General features: G+C 36.2%; 1 protein-coding gene across 2 annotated transcripts; it reads left to right on the top strand.

The window, feature by feature from the left end:
- Positions 1 to 329: 329 nt before the first annotated feature.
- On the top strand, positions 330 to 16,337 carry LOC140794982 (uncharacterized). 2 transcript variants are annotated; one of them, XM_073147313.1, is made up of 14 exons: positions 330 to 536; positions 642 to 1,773; positions 1,849 to 2,689; positions 2,837 to 3,332; positions 4,535 to 4,686; positions 4,766 to 8,278; positions 8,402 to 8,614; positions 9,503 to 9,706; positions 9,842 to 10,045; positions 11,604 to 11,759; positions 12,640 to 12,993; positions 14,005 to 14,437; positions 15,130 to 15,220; positions 15,879 to 16,337. In XM_073147313.1, exons 1-14 carry the CDS (start codon positions 443 to 445, stop codon positions 16,084 to 16,086), a joined length of 8,091 nt encoding a protein of 2,696 aa, XP_073003414.1. In that variant the 5' UTR covers positions 330 to 442; the 3' UTR covers positions 16,087 to 16,337. The 2 variants fall into 2 exon arrangements, with proteins under 2 accessions (XP_073003414.1, XP_073003416.1); XM_073147315.1 differs by lacking the exons at positions 11,604 to 11,759; positions 12,640 to 12,993; positions 14,005 to 14,437; positions 15,130 to 15,220; positions 15,879 to 16,337 and adding an exon at positions 10,201 to 10,376.
- The last annotated feature ends 1,534 nt before the right edge of the window (positions 16,338 to 17,871 follow it).

Here is a 17,871-nt window from a genome sequence, read left to right as displayed (position 1 = left end):
GTCGACAACGAATTGTCTGAATTTTATTATTATTATTTTTAATAGAAAAAATGAATTGTCTGAATTATTATTATTATTATTATTATTATTTTAATAGAAAAATGAAATGTCTGAACCTTTGTCAAATGTTAAATCACACGTGCATAAATTCGATCAGGTGAACTGGAATAAACGGGTTGAGATTACTTGTTGAAATTCGAATTAGGAAGTTTGACCCGTTAAGAGTTATCGGATCCATAACATATGCGTAATTAACCGCATATAAATCTTTACATAAACTCAAACCCGACCCGTTTTATTAAAAGCTATTCCTTAAACAAAACCCTACCGCTTCTACTTAAACCTCCGCTTCTTCCTCGTCTTCTTCCTCCCCCCTCCCTGTAAAACCCCGCGCTAAAACTCAACGCTCCTCTTCAATCGGGAACTCTCCTCGATCTCGCCGATGGAAGGCGATGATTTGGTACTCGAGGGGGGCCTCAACCACGAGGAACTTCGGGATCTTTCCCCTCTCGACATCGCCGGCCAAGCCCCCGATGGTACGCTCCTTCTAATTTACTCTCCTTAAACCCTATTTTTTATTGTTTCGTTGTTGTTCCTATCGAGTTTGAGATGTTATTGATCTCTATGGTGCCTGCTGATAGATGGAGATGGATTGGATGGACAAGGCGAGGAGGAGGAAGAGGAGGGGAGAGAATTAGGAGGAGAGGAGTGGAAACCTTCTGTTGGGTTTTCATTTAGAGCGAAAATTATTGAAATCCTGAAAAATCTGCACTCGCCTGAAGTGAAAATTTACTCAGAAGCATCGAAGGAGTTCATTGGGTTGCTGAGAGGGGATTTAGGTGGGGGGATTCTCCGCGAGCTGATTCAGCTGTCGCCGAAATGCTTGGAGCTCGTGGAGGCTTGGCGGATTCATCAGGGAAAGTCTGGAGTGGCCCACATATTGTCTTTGTTATCAGTGGTTCTTGAGCATCTGGAGGGGAAGTCGCGATATCTTGGGATGAGAAGAAATCTCGATAGTTTTGCCCATTCGATAATTGAGCAGAAAATTGATGCCATTTATGATGAGTTGAAGAGCCAAGAGTGGAGGCGGCAGAGTGCTGCGCTAAATCTTTTAGCTTCAATTGTTAAGCGTGGTATTGGATTAGCTTCTGAAGTTGCGAAAACTTTTGATTTTAAGCTTCCGGTGCTTCCCAATCTCTCAGGGATTGGGAAGAAGGGAAGGAGAGAGTCAATGAAGGGAGTGAAGAATCATACAAGACGGGCATTCGTTGGATTTGCCATGTCGTTTATAGAAGTTGGGAATCCTAGGCTATTGAGGTGGATCCTTCAACAGAGGGACTTGTACTCAGGGGTGCTCCGTGGCCTTGCAACTGATGATTCTGAGACAGTTGTTTATGTACTTGCTGCACTCCGGGATAAGGTGCTAACTGATGATTCTCTCATCCCTGCTGGGCTTAGGAGTGTTCTTTTTGGTAGTGCAACCCTTGAGCAACTGAGCTACATATCAGGAAATCCGACAGCAGGCATTGCTGCTGACATTGCGCATGAGATTTTGCTTATGGTATGTACTGATCCTAGGAATGGCCTGATGCCAAGCTCGAACTTGAAAGGCAATGAGAAGCGTTTGTTTGAGCTTATGAAGAAGTTGAAAGCTACAGAGGCTGCTTATCACAAACAGTTGCTGTTGGCCATTGTAAGTAAGAGACCATCTCTTTGTTCGGCTTACATGAACGAGTTTCCCTACCATCTTGAACCACGCTCGTCCTCTTCATGGTTAGTCATCATATGTGATTACTACCTTTTTTTTTCAATATCTTATATTTTCTTTCTTTAATAAGTTTTCTGCAGGTTTGCTGCCATCTCCCTTGCAGCGGATGTTTTATCTTCTGTAAATTGGGATGCCGTAGTCTTATCTCTTGCTTCTAGTTCCCATGATCCGTTAGATGTTGATGATGACAACTTGCGGAATATCTTGAATTCCATCGTTCCCCATGTGTGTTCCCGGTCAGTAACAAATAAAGGCTTGCTGCATCCGGATGATCTTGTGAGGCATGGTTCTCTAAGACTTACCTTAGAATCAGTCAGGTCATTGAGTAGTCTCATCAGGGCAATTGATAGCATGGTGTCAAGGATGGATGTAGAATCAAAATCTGATGTGTCAGGGGAAGTAATAGCTCAAATACATGGTCTTCCAGGATTTAGTTGCTCCATAGAAGTTGATAATTATTCGGTTGATGGAATCCATGCAAATAAAGTAGGCACAAAGAAGTTGGCGTTTTTGAAGCAATACATTCAGGATGATGTTAGAGCTTTACTACCTGATCCTCAAGTTCTCTTGAAGCTACTTTCTTCACTTAGTCACAAACATCCAAAACATTCTGGGAAGAGTTCAAAGAGATGCTCAACACTTCCTATGGTTGTTGCAAAGAAATTGAAAACTGATACTTCTAATGAGGATGTTGATATAGTTATATGTGGGATAGATGCTGAGCCCACTGATAACATTATGGAGGATCAGAAAGAAGGTAAAAATGTATCCAAAAAACAAGATTTGGACTTGGTGAATGATCGTATGGCAATCTTTGCTGACCTCTGGGACTTTAATGAAGAGAAATTGATTACCTACGAGACAAAGGACACAGAAAATATTTTTCATTCAAAGCTTCTTGATGTTCTTGCATTTTATCTGGTAATGTTCAACTTCATTAGTCTATTTTAGGGACATTTTTTTCTTGTTGATGCATATGCTATTATTACAAGGAAGGCTGCCCTCGTAAAGTGAAGAGGTCACTTTTACTGTATTCATGTGCTAATGTTTTTCTTTTCATTTTGCCAGCGGGCTATGCCCATTTCTTTTGATGGATCATTTGACTTCTTTAGGATCATACCACCTGATCCACTAAGGCTCTCTACTGAACAGCTACAGTCTTTATTGTCTCTACTAGTTGAGTACATTGGACAGTCTGCAGGAAGTAAGGAACAAGGAAGACTTCCTGAGTTAATGTACAAGCACTTGCAGCCACTAATCAACATTTTGTTATTTTCGCAACATAAAAGCATTCAAGATCATGCATACATATTGGTACGGGCTGCCATGATAAGCACTGGTGCCTTTGATCAGAACTTGGCAGAGATTGATGCCTGGTTATTCTTCTTACCAGGTTACAAGACAAAAACATATGCAATAGAATTCCTAGGAGCTGAACTATATCAGGAATTGTCTTCTGTTGTGGTCTCATTTCTCTGTGATGCTGTTTCAACAGTTGGGAACAGTTTGTACAAGTACTTAGATCACATGCACAAGCTTATCTCCAAATTGGACCACTTTGAAGGTATATTTGCTCTATTACCTTAATATAGGGAGATGCTCATACTAGATCCAGCTTTCCAGTTTTTTCTTTTCCTTTCCATTGAATTTATATTTTTGGTCGAAAACTACAATATGCACTTTAATATTGTACAATTTGCAAACATAATCTTCAGAAGAGGAATATCTGTCCTTTTTTTTGTCCATTATCATGGTGTTAATTAGTTTTGCTCTCAGAAGTTCTTGGAATTTCAAAATGACGGATTATACTAATCACAGAATTTACAGATCTATGATTTTACATAATCTAAGTTGTTTCTGGCTATGTTTCTGAGGTATAAACATATTCAAATAGTTCATCTTTTTCACGTGTTTGTCAATCATTATATTAATTAGATCTGCAATGATTATATAATGGGTCAGTGACTCAGTGCCCCTTTTTGATGGAACTATCTCAGAAGACATTTTTCTTATAGCTCTATTGCATGTAAAATTGATAGCTTTATCCTCAGAAATTAACATTTAATTACTTGTATGCTTGTCTTTCTTGGTATTGGGTGTAGTAGATTTCTTCAATCAACTAACTATGCAAAGTCTGAGCTGCTTCGAGTTGTCTTCTCATGATATGATCTCACCCAGGATTGCCTTTTTTTTCATGAGCATAGTTTGGATGATGTAAGACAAATATACTTGGCTCAGTGGCTAATGAGATTGCCTTTGTGCCCCTGAGACTATATTTTTCCTTTTTCATTAATGAACATAATTTGGATTTTAGGACTGATATACTTGGCTGAGAAACTAATAAGATTGTCTTTTCATTCCTGAAACTATCTTTTGCTTGTGATGAATCTCAATAACCAGTTGCAGCATTGCTTGAAAGTTGAAAATTTGTCTCATGTAGATATTTCAGTTTTCTTGATTCCTTTCAGTCTGTCAGAAGTGTTTGTTGTCTTGCGAGGGAACTGTCAGCAACTTCTTAATTATCAATTATTTAGTTTTTCATATTTGTTCAATATTATTAGCGTTTCTGTAAAATTGAATGCACTCTAGCAAACCCAGCCTAGGTATCTTATCCATGGAATTTATCACTGACATTTGACTATTCAAGTGTCTGCTATTATGTCACATATATTTGTTCAATGAGTGGACATCCACGTCTGCATTTCAATGTGAATTAAGCCCATTCTTCTATACAATTCTGTGATGCCTTTATTATTTGGTATGCAGATGACTCCCCTGGATTTAGCCCTCTCATTTTCTGTATCCTGCAGAAGTGCCTCAGGCTACTTGACTCAGATTCTGGAACTTTTAAATTGCACGAGAGATCCGTAATTTCTTTGTATGTCTGCAATACATTAAGCTTAATTTTGCAGTCCCAGGTATGTGGTATTAACTTTTTAAACAATTTTTTATGTGCATCTTTCTTGTTACTACTCGTGATTGATTAATGTCTGACAGGTAGACATGAACATATTACCTGGTCTGATAAATCTGGTGTTAACTGAAAAGTTTAAGGATTGTTTACCAGAAGATGAGGATTCTCAGGTTTCTCTTTGTGAATGGAGACCTTTAAAAAATTTGCTTCGATTTTCAAGGAGAATTATAGATCAACAGAGCTGTAATCTCTTTCACTTATCAGAAATTGCTTCTGAAGGACATGAAAGCTCTTTATCCACTGTAATTGACAGGGTACAGGAATTTGTACATAAGGGGCATTCTATTGCGTTAGCTGGAGTTGCCACTGCTTTTGCATTTTCAATCATATGTGCACCTCCTGAGGATCTAATAGAGAATTTTCCTTTGCTTCTCACTTCTGCCAGTGTCCATTTAAGATCTCATCATCCATTCTTGTCCTTAGTACTTTTCCTAGAACCGGAATATCTTGCTAAAACAGCCAAGCGTTGGCCAGATATGTTCTTCAATGGTCTCAGTTTGATCAAGGGTGAAATCGCGAATACAATCAGCAGTGATAATGAGCATGTACTTTGTATAATTAATGCCAAATCCTCAAACCATTTAGTTTCTAAGGAATCAGCTGCTGCTGCATTTTGTCAATTTCTAATTGATGCTCCATTTTATGTAATATTTTCTGCACTCTTGAGCTTTAGCCAATGCATAACACATGAGACCAGATCGATGGATGTCTTGCGTTCAGTTGAAATACTGCTCAGAGTTAAGATATTGGAAGGGTCAATCAGGGGATCATTTTCGTTTCTGAGATATATACTGTTTTGGAGCGCTCAGATACTGTCATCCTATATTGCGAAGCCATCTGATGTTCTTGAGGAACTTTTTCAGATTTGCTGCATTCTTGTTAATTATATATTTGAGCGCATTTTACTTTTGACTGCTGAAACAAAATCAATGGAGACCTCTTCTGCTGTGAAGCATGTTCAAGATGTAGTAGACATAGTTTTCCAACATCCTGTAATTATGTCATTCCTGTCATGCTCTATGTCCTATAGCGAAGACCATGCAAATGGAAATGCTGCTACTGTAGACATGGCCTTCAGAACCTTTTCAAAGGAAATCCTTCATCCTGTGGACCATTATATCCTGGATTTTTTTTGCAAGCTATTTGATTTTTTGCTAAAAATGGGGGCTCTGGCAGCTAATACTTCTAACAACCATGATTCTTTCCTTGAATCAGTCTTTAAGGCTCCGAAGCTCCTGGTAAGAAAGATAATGTCATTATTCAGGGGAAAGTTTGAGGAATGTTATGACAGGAAAAATTTAATACCGCTTATCCCTAATTATTACCTCTTTCGCTCCTTGATACGTTTCATATCTCCTTTTGAGCTTCTGGAACTTGCACATTGGATGTTCTCCAAGTTAGAATCCAACGTTTCTGGTTGCTCATCTGCATTGACTACTGCTGCTTTTATATATCTATACATCAGTGATGCTGCATTTGAGATGCTGTATGGTTATCTACAACAGGCTGATCTGAAATCAGTATCTTATTTATTTTGGGACATGAAAGCTAGGAGCTTTGATGCTGCAGTTCTTCAAAAAGTTTACTATAGTATTCTTCATTTTGCAACATGCTTGAATCTGGAATTTGCTGACATTTGTTTACTTAAGATAGTTGATCGGATCCATAACCAAAAAATTGCAGGACCAAGATCTATCCTCCTTCCTCTATATATGTTATTATCTAGGATGATCATCAGCAGTCCCTTGAATTGGCTGTTACATTGTTTCTTTCATACAAGTAAGGTCAAAGCAAAAACATTGCAATTGCTTATTGAAGTAAGCCCTATGCACATGAGCCTCTTTGGACGAATATTCTTGGGTATCTTAAGCAAGGACTTGTCTATTCTGGATGGTTTGAATGCCAATGCTGCATGGCCACTCAGGGGCAAGGTGATGGATGATAATTATGACCACATCTTATCTGAGAATGATTTTGTTCTCCTGTTGCCTGCTGCTTTATCATATATTACATCTAACTTGTACCAAAATAAGCAGAATCTACAATGTTATGGGAGGATATCAGAATTTTATTCGAGGATACTTTTAAGGGGGTTTTCTAGTTGGAAGAATTACATCTCTGAAAGCATTTTTGAGGAAGAATATCATGAAGTTGCACCTGCGTCGCTTGAAGGTTTTCAAAGTCTTTTCGACCACACTCTTCTTGGGAGTTCAATCATTATGCTGCGTTACTTTTTCATCTTAAATAGGAACTCGATAAGTAAAAAGCAGCGGTTGGAAATATTTGAGTCAATTTGTCCACACTCAACTGGCTCAACTGAACTACTTGATTGTGATCTTAAGAAAATTAATGCTCTTTCCTACGGGGAGACTTTGAAACTTACAAATGAAGTTTCTGCTAAGATCTCATTTGTAAAGTTATTGTTATCTCCTCCAACCAGTTCATCACAAATTTATGGAAGTGAAATGGAAGGAGGATTCAGTGAGATGAGTTTGGGAAAAGAATCTAAAAGATTGAATCATGCAAAAGAGAGGTTTATTAACATCCTTGTCAGCACACTGGACCAGATTGTCAGGAACTTTCCCCAAAAGAAAAACAATGTGGTATTTTGCACTGCTGACCACCGTAATGCTATTCGTTTTCTAGAATATTCAATTCTGACGAATATCATCCAATTGTCTTTAGAGATCCAAACTTACCTTACCCAGTCAAAGTCAATTCCTTTTCTTAATCTATTTATCAGATCTTCTCTCCTTCATAGGTTTGAGGATCCTGTCACTTTAAAAGCAATTCGTTGCATTCTTGTTGTCCTATCAGAAGGGAGATTTTCTGCTGCCAAAATTCTGGAACTCTTGCTAGGACACTCGCAGTTTTTGTGTACATTTATCTGTCATGATTCTGTTTCATGTTCATCTATTTCTACTCCTGGGAATTTGATGCAGCCGCTACCTAGCATTTTGAAGTCGCTTGATGCCTCTTCTATTGAGGGAAACATGTTACAAGGAAGAGGCCACTGTGATATGGATTGCAAATTGAATGAGAACAATTACACTTTGGAAAAGAGAAAGCTGGAAATTATTAGATTGCTCAGAGTCCTCTATTATCTGAAGAATAGACAAAGTAATGACTGTCTAGTTGTTCATGTCATGGAGTCAAAAGAATTGATTTTTTTGCTTTTATCTATCTATGGTGCAACTCTAAGTGAAATGGACTTGGAGATACTTCATCTTATGAATGAGATAGAGTCCTCGGAGGGCTTAGAGCAGGATTGTATTGCCGAAATGGATTATCTCTGGGGGAGTTCTGCCTTGAAAATTCAAAGAGAACTGAAACTTGATAGCTTAGCATCCAACAACCAAAATGCTGATAATGATACAAATGACGAAAGGCGCAAAATGCTATTTAGAGAGAACATACCAGTTGATTCAAAATTCTGCGTGAGGACAGTTCTGCATTTTTGTTATGATAGATCTTCAAAGGTTACTCCTCTATCATTGGGAAAGCTTCTTCAAGATAAGTTTTTGAATGTTCTAGAGGTACCAATATATTTTTCTATTGCTGCTTTCTGATTATGATTGTTAAGCTGTCTGTAACCTCTACGATAATTTCTTATTTTATTTACCACAAAGATGTGATATCTTTGACGATATCTCATGCAGGTAGGCTCTCCTAGTACTGACACGGTTCAGCAATACGATCCTGCTTTTATATTACGCTTCTCAATTCATAGTCTGTTGATGGGTTACATTGATCCTGTAGAGTTTTCTCGACTAGGGCTTCTTGCAATCACATTGGTTAGTATATCCTCTGCTGATGAAGAGTTGAGGAAATTGGGGTATGAGTCCCTTGGTAGATTCAAGAAAGCTTTGGAGGTAATAGTATTCCTTGACACCATCATAAAATGGGTTGAATAATGCAAATGCAATTCTCTTCAGTCCTTGTATGTTGACATGGAGTTTTTAAATAGGAGTACAAACTGAAGCATGACTTTGTGCTCTAAAGTTCACCTACGAAGCCAGGACCTTTTGCATGAATTTCAGAAAATATCCTTAATTGTTGATTCTAACATATATTGATTTGGATGCTCTCTTTATATATAAGGCCGAGATCCTTATACTAAGGGAATTTGAAGTTCCACCTGAGATGGAACAGCCAAAACTTAATGAAAACTAAAGCCAGAACTCATTGGTAAAAGCTGAAATTATCAAGATTTATGGTTTTTGACATTTATTTTGGTCCATTTGGACCATAATTGTTAAAACCATTCTATTTTGGACCAAAATATTCATTCTTCTATGGGTCAAAACTCAAAACCGAAACCAACCAAAACCAGAGTCGAAACTTTGAACTATTACTTTCAGATCCTCTTTATACTTAAACCCCACCATCTATCTGAGCCAAAACAGCAAAACTACAAAAACTACTTGTTTGGATATCTATTTATGCTTCCACTAGATTCTATAAATTCTAGTTAAGCAATAGATCAATTCTGGAGAAATATGAAGTCCCAACCTCCTAATGGAGAACCGGGTGTCTCAACCACAGAGATACCAGTGGAGAGGCATTTGAACACATTTTATGTTTCTTATTTCATTACTATGCCTTTGTTTCTAAGAACATTTTCAGGAATGACGGCAGGCATGCATACTTGTTTATGTGCTTCCTTTTTCGTACATTTAGTGTTACAGTTACAGAAGAGAAGAGCTTTCTTGGCTTAACTATTCCCTAAAGATTTTGTGTAACTTGTCTATCTGAAACAGATTTCTCGAAAAAGCAAGGAGATATTGCAGCTTCAGCTTCTTCTAACTTATCTGCAAAATGGGATATCTGAATCATGGCAAAAGATACCTACCATAACTGCTATTTTTGCTGCAGAAGCATCTTTCACGTTGTTGGACCCTTCTCAGAATCAGTTCTTTACAATTAGCAAATTCTTAATGCGCTCTCCCAGTGTCAACCTAGTGGTATTTCCTCCTTTTCATGGTCACTTTGTTCCTTTCAAGATTTCAAATTTGTTTAATGCTGTTAGATTCTTGCCATTGTTCTTGTTATTATTGTATTGATGACTTCTTACACATCTAAAATAACTGTCCATGCAGAGTGTTCCACTATTCCATACATTATTTGGAAATAGTTCCATCCACTTTAAAGCTGATCGGCTGTGGATTCTTCATCTATTATATTCTGGAATTAATTTGTTTGATGATGCTAAAATATATAGGCGGAACAATATATTGGAGCTCTTATCGAGCTTTTATTCCTCTTCAATTTCTGATCCTGAATCAAAGGTTCTGATCCTTCAGGTAAATCTTTAGTTTATATTGATTATGTATTTCCTTTAGACAGTATATAAGCAAGATAACTAAAGGTGGTTTATAATGGCCCAAGAGTTGAATTATAATTGCAAGACAGCATGGTACATCTTGCTCGTAGTCAGTGTTATTGTTGCATGATGCAGGAACAATACTTTGATTCTGTGGCAAGCAGAGAGGTTACTGGTAGGTAGTAAGGAGACAGAGTGGTTACCATGCTTTTGCATAAAGATCTCCTGAACTGTCCAAGGTGGTGAACCTCTTTTAAGTCCTTACAATATGCTCAGGTGCCAGATGGGTGCTACCGAAAGAGCTTAAACAGTTAAAAGGTGTAGCTATTGTAATGTCTTATCTATGCATATCCAGAGAAGCAATGGGCATGACTATTTAGAGACAAGATTTAGTAACATGGAGAAACACATCATAAGCACAAATACATCAGTAAATATTGGGTATACGTTAACATGATAGTGATCTAGTTGAAGGCGTACTCTAGACGGTCAGACAATCATAGTGAAGATAATAAACTTGCATCCAGGACAGTCACAATTATAGTGAAGATTTCACAATTATCCTTTTAAAAAATAGGGACGTTTTGTTTTTTTGTACTTACTAGTTATTATATTTTACACTCTGTTTTTTTTTTTGCTTCTATCCAGAAGGACCCACCTGTTTTGATTTTAATGTCCAAAACTCCAAATAGTGACCTAGGTTGAAATCTAGCCAGTTGTTGAGGACAGTACAAAAACATGAGAAGATTCTATAAAATATGAGAAAACCCAAAATATCGTATAATTAATGGTCACTTACCTTTAGGTTTAAGAGGAGAAAAGTAGCATAAGAATCTATTATGTTGTATAATCAGGCTATTGATTGTGTAAAAGCCCATTAGGTTGGGGTGACTACAATTAATGAGGCATATTTGATATTTATTTTTTATGTTCGAGTTAACCAGCACGTGAGTTGGCTTCTATTTGTCAAAACAGGATGTGAAATGTGATAAATAGCATAAAGAGGGTGTGAAATGTAATAAATCCAAAAACCAAGGTGTACACATTCCTCTTAAAGAAATTTTTTTGCTTCTCCCACCAGAAGCCTATTAAGATTAACAATTATAATAACTCGGCAATCTTTAGATAACTTCTTCTTACTACATCAGACTGCAGAAATTGATGCCTTATTAATCAGTAAATATTCCATGCTTATATAGTTTTAGGAAAAAAATTGAGTGTCTGACCAAAGAGTCTCGTTGGGCACCTAGGCAGCATTTGAGGCACTGGATCTAAATCCATGTTTCTGACTATCTTAGTCTGTTTGAAATGGTATGATATGTATACTGCTTGTTTCAAAGCTGCATAATTTTGTGAAGGTAATATAGTATATTTACAGAAACAAAAATGTTTTATACTTATTTAGTTATATATGCATTGCCAAATTTGCTTCTCACTCTACTCCTGGTAATGATATTATTTATTTAAAATTTTCTTGCAGCTTGTCAAATCAGTATAGTCTCCTTAAAAAAAATTAATTTGCCTTATTTACATTGCAGATAATAAAGAAGTCTGTCAGACTGCCATTGCTAGCTCATCATTTACTAAAGGAATGTGGTTTGCTATCATGGCTGTCATCTGTTCTTTCATTTTACAGTGAAACAATTGATGGAGATAAAATAAATTCTCTAAGAATAGTTGAGTTGGTTTTGAAGGTAATATAGTACTACACCGTCCATTCTGAATGAAATTAATTTCCTTACATCTTTTCTTTTCTTTTTATGTTTCAGCTTCACCATTACATTATTTATTCAAGACAATCCATAAAGTGTTGTTATTATGCACAACTTTGTGTGCACCCACGAAGTGTTGCTATAATGGATAACTCTATGTTATTATTGCTCCACCGGGGGATGTGAAAAATGGAATAGCAATATGCAGACAAATGATGGTTGTGTTCCTAGCATGCATCTGCGTAACCTTATCATTTCTTCTCTTGATTGTGTAATCATTTTATCGTTAACACTTAAACATGTTTATTTTGAGGCGGAAAATTTCAGTAAGGTAAGAGGCTAACAGCTTATCTTTTCACATATGTAACTCCCAGAACTACACTCAATATATAATTCTACGCTTGCATGATTACAGAATTCAAGCAGTCTAGTTCCTATGTAATGCTGGCCAATATGTTTAAGAATTTGGCGCAAACCTTGGAACAAACTATAGTGCTGTACTATCTCATCTTTGGACATTTTCTTGGAATTGAACTGACAAAAGGTGGTCACATGTACAGAAATTCTATTCAATCCTTAGTTTCTTATACATATCTAAGTGTTAATTCAGCTATCAAATTCATGCAATGGAAGATGGATTTAGTCCTTTTCTTTTGTATGAAGCAGCCGTAAATTTTTTCCTTAAAGAATCTACATTTTGTAAGAACAAAACGACAGTTCTTAATAATTCAAAATGTATTTTTCCCTCTTCATGATTTTGGTGTATATGTATAGTTGTGAAGTGCTCACTTTCTTTCTTCTTGATTATAATTTATCATTAGGTATATCTGATATTTAAAATATTCATCATACTTTTTCCTAGGTTGTTAATGATGTGATATCCTCAAGACCAATTATGGAATGGCTGCAAGAGTTTGCCCTTGAACAGTTGTCAGAAATTTCATCTTACTTACATCTGCTGTTTGTGAGGGCCCTCAAGTTGCTGAAAGAAAATGTTGCCTTAGTAAATTATATGCTTCGTGTCATGGTATCAACATTGAGGTTATCACAGAAGAGGAAGATATACCAACCACATTTTACCTTATCATTTGATGGCATAGTTATGTTGTACCAAGCTATTAATGGTGAATTAAGTAACACAAACTTCAGTCTCACCACGGAACTTGGAATTGATGTCATCCTCATGAGTGCGCCTGTGCCAATTATATCTCACGTGGTATTTTCCAATCTGATGTACTCTATCCTTTTGCAAAAGATTCTTTCATTGCATAATTACAACTTAGGAATTTGACATCTTATCTTCTTTCACTGATGTTTGTGTTCATCACTTGTTTGAATAGATATAAATTCTTGATGGAACAGATTTGAAGAGCTTTTTCTCGTCTGACAGTGAAATAAGAAAATTTCTTGTTACATTCACTGCAATTATAACTTTCATCCCAAACCCTGTCAGATTACAACATGTAACTTTGCCTCGTTTTCTGGAGTTCTGAAAGAAAATTTCTTCTTACATTCACTGCAATTATAACTTTCATCCCAAACCCTGTCAGCTCAAAATGTAACTTTGCCTCATTTTCTGGAGTTTTGATTTCTGGCTAGAAAAAATCCTTTATCTCTAGGGAAGTTATATTCTCATGTTACTTCATGCCATCTTCTGATTTTGATACTTTTAAATTCTAATTCAAATTTTGACAACTAGAAAGTCATCATGAAATTCTCAGCACTATGCAGTTCCTTTCTTCTTTTCAGTGAGTTATTGAAAACTAATAGTGCTAGGGATCAGAGAAATGGGTTATAGGGGTGTCAAAATAAACGAGTGGCTCGAGCTTGACTCAACTCGACTGAAGTTTGGTCTCGGCTCGATTTGGCTTGAGCTGAGCCTAGCCTGAGCCTTATTTTAAGGCTCGATAAGCTCGGTTTAAATATAATATTTATTAATATCTTTGGAGGGCTCAAAATTAATTTTGATCCGAGCCTGAGCTAGAGCCCGGTTCGCTCAGGCTCGGCTCGTTTACACCCCTAATGGGTTAAATGTTAAAAGCTAACAAAAACGCAAATACTATTTGGGTTGATGTCCCCAATCTTGAAAGACTTAATTACTTTAATATGCTATTTATTACCTTCTTTGCTGTTATTCTCACTCATCTTAGTGAGTTATATAGTATATTTTTCTTAATCGTTTTTCCAATACTAATTAGTATTTTGAGCTTTGCTGATATGATGACAGGATAAAGTGAAATTGTCGAAGGTCCTTGTCTGGGCAGTATCAGTTAGTTTACAGTTATTCTCCAACCGTAGATTTCTAACCAACAAACTTGATCCCAATTTGCTTATTTCTATCGAAGAACAAGGGGAGGAATGCCGAATTTCAAAGATCTTGCGGTGGGTGACAGCTTCAGTAATTATTGGAATAATTTCGAAAGCTTCTCTTAAAACAAGAACACATGCTCTTCTGAGCAGACCAGATATCAAAAGTGTGCAGTCTTTGTTGGAATATGTAATTATAGAGGATGGTGAAGTAGTAAAAAGTTGTGATGCAAATGAAACACTAGCTGTCAAAATATTGTACCTTCAGCAGCTCCTCGGAAGGAACAACGAAATTCTTCCTTCAGTCATATTGTCTCTTTGTTTGTTGCTCCTCAACACTTCCAGTCCAAGAGGTATGCTTCCACTTGTATTTTAACAAATTGCTTCATATTTGTCAGGATATGATCAAATCATGTATATTTGTTATTTTTTTGGTGAATGTAGCGACCTGTGATATAAGTAAGTATTACCCGTTCAATTTGCTATTTATGTGCATTAAGTCCTACTTGAAGTTCACTGTTATCAGTAGACAACTAGATTAGTGAATTTTTGAAGTCCTACTTGAAGTTCGCTGTTATCAGTAGACAACTAGATTAGTGAATTTTTGAAGAACTACTCAACGAAGTGAATATGCTAATCAAATCAAATAGACCACAGTCCTGAGAAACTTTGGGAAGTCCAAGTTAAAAAGGACTTTTCAAAGTCGAGAATGATAATGTTTGGTGTAATTGCTTTGTGATAACCAAACTTGGCATATAGAGTAATTGGACATGTGTTTTCAATTTTTAATTGGATTCATTTTTGTCAATATAAGTTTTACCAGCAAGCTCATTTTGGATGTTTCTCTATTCTCTTGCAGTTGATTAGACAAGACCATGTAGCATGCTATTTAACGAGTAGAAGAGCAATAGTGTGTTAACTATGTTTGTAAAACAGTGTATATCTCCTTTATTATAGTTTAAAAGGAGTTCAATATGTGGATTATCTGATACTTATTTCTGTCACGCTTAGCAAATCATCTCGTTGTATGCTTTTTGTTGGCCAGTTAGGAAACTTTTGGATGACAATCGTGGTCAAATTGCTTTCCTATGCTCAAAGATATGCTGTCCAGCTGAAACCAATCCTGCCTGGAGATGGTACGCATTGTACATCATCATGACATTATTCTTACATTAATTATGATATTTTGTAGTGCTTGTCTGTTTATTCCTCTCTTGATTTATGATATCTCCGTAAATCGAACCGAGTGAAGAAGAAATATTACACTTGAGTCAATAACGTTAGGTCTATATCATATTATCATGTAAATCAAGAATTATCAGACATCACTCCGAAAGTACTAAGTCTTAAATCACTGTGAATGATTTTGTCAGTTGAGTCACCAATTAAGATTGGAGAAATTTGTTTCCATTGAACTGAAATAAAGGGTGTCCCCTGAGTACGAATAAAATTTGTTTAATGATGCTTTATGCAAAATTATTTAAATATTATAAATATACCACTGTTCTATATGAGATATGCTTTATCTCAATCAAGAATGTGGAATATCTGGAAATACTTTTCTCTCTATCTACACCTATATATGAATCTAGGTTTTTCATTCAATTCCTTTGGCTTTCCATTTTCTGCTACTGCCCATTACTAAAGTTCTGAGAACCTTGCTACTGTCTGATCTTCAGAGCTAAACCTCTTCGGTTGACGAGATAGCCATCTTGGACCAAACCGATCTGGAATTCTTTTTGCCTTCATCTCATATACTTTTCTTAACATGTGAGCATTCATCTTCAATTGCAGGTCATATTATCAACCATGGAGGGACCTTGTTTCAGTGCCCACAGAGATGGAGCAAATGGAAGAAGACCAGGCTTGTCGGAGCCTTCTGATCATATTTTCAAATGCTCTTGGCGGGGGACTGTTAGATTTACCAGTGCTGTCATATGATGATTTAGAGCGTTTTGGCTTGTTTGAATGGGAAAGAGATAATTTGTTGCATAATAAATAATGTGTGTGTTGTTTACTGTCTGGTTTTCTTGCAATCTCTATTCATTTACTAAAGCAATTTTGTTAATCGTGATGTGTTATTATCTGTAGATCTAGAAGATTGCAGTATTATATAGGCAACTGTTCCTATCTATGCTTCCATACTCTTAGGCAAACGAGTTGCATACTGTAATAAATATTTTATACACTGAGACTGTTAGGTTTACATTAATTTTGGTAGAAGATTTAATATCTTTTTAATTATTGAGTGCATATCGAGATCCTTGAAAAATTGTGAGCACACCTTTTCTCTTTAAATTAACTATTCACAATCCAGGGACAAGATTGTTGAGATATCTCTCAATTTAGGCTGACAGTGGTTGGTCCTACTGATCCATGACAAATAGGATAGATATCTCTTATATATTTTTTTTCTTTTTCTTTTTAAGAATTGAAGAGGGCTAGTTTTTGACTTATAATTAGTATTAGGGTAGTGCAAAAGTAAACACTTTTAGGCTCGATTTAAATTTTGAGCCAAGTATAAGTTGAGCCAGGTTGCTCAAGCTTAACTTGATAGATTCAAGTTAAATGTAATATATATTACATAAACATAGTTATAACATATCAATTTAATCTCCGATGGGCAAGTTGCCATCCTTCTCTTCTAACTTGAGTTGAGTTAAAAGCAAGCCTAGTTTTAAAATTAATTTTGAGCTGAGCTTAGTTTCAAAATTAATTTTGAGCTGAGCTCGACTTCCTCCGGTTCGACTCATTTACACTCTAATTACTACACCAGCTTACAGTTATTAAAAGAAATTTCTAAAGAAGTGGGAAATATTGAGATTTAAATCTAAGAATATTCCTAGCTAAATGTAAAATGCAACCGCACTAATAATATGTAACCTTTTGACATTGTTACAGGATAAGATGCTTGGTATCAAAGGCACAAAGACCTATCACAAGTTTTAACCTTGACTCGAAAAATCCTCGTCACCAACGTCCTTAATTGGATCCAGAATAAGTATTCTCGGCCCCACGACTTGCGGTAAGTTGTTTTCAGTTCTTGTCGCCTAACTGCTGTACCGATGGTGACGTGGCGAATCGTGGGCTCGCCTCCCCAGATCCCTCGTGCATCGGCCTTGGATTCCCTTTGCCACTCCCCGGTGGGAGTGCCGCCTAGAACAGGGAACACCGCTTTCCATCCTCCTCTTCGCCTCACACGTTTACAGCAGGGGCCGATACGGAAATGTGGAAATATAGAATGGAACTTTTCGTTCCCTAAATGCCCCTCCATTTTCCAGATCTCGCCCAAATGTTTTTATTTTTCTTTGATTAACTATCTAATTTAAATACTAAAATCTGCAGATGTAGCATTGTCAAAGACCAACAAATTTTCTTTTCTATAAATTATTAATAAATTGTGCTATATAGAGAAAGATTAATCTTTTTGTTTAATATATATATATATATAGAGAGAGAGAGAGAGAGAATTTTTTTTTCTTTAAAGTAAAAGTATAATAAAATTAACTACATATTCACTTAATATGAATATGAATATATCCATGTATAATTTATAAGGCTAGAAGAAATGTTAAATATAGGACTAATGGATTAGAAAAATAAGATTAAAGCTTTATATAAAACTAAAAATAGTTTTTTTTTGTGTTGTTATTGTGATTTTACAACATATTATGCTATATATATATATATATTTATTTACATAATGGTCTTTAATGACAAAAGTCTAATTTTTGAGTTGGATTATGATTGACTCTCAAGGTCAGCAGTTGTTTTAGCACAGGCTTTA

This window comes from Typha latifolia, chromosome 9 (genome assembly GCF_019914945.1).
Source record: "Typha latifolia isolate L0001 chromosome 9, TyphaL0001v2, whole genome shotgun sequence".
Classification (NCBI taxonomy): domain Eukaryota; kingdom Viridiplantae; phylum Streptophyta; class Magnoliopsida; order Poales; family Typhaceae; genus Typha; species Typha latifolia.
This window is presented reverse-complemented; position numbering and strand designations above follow the sequence as displayed.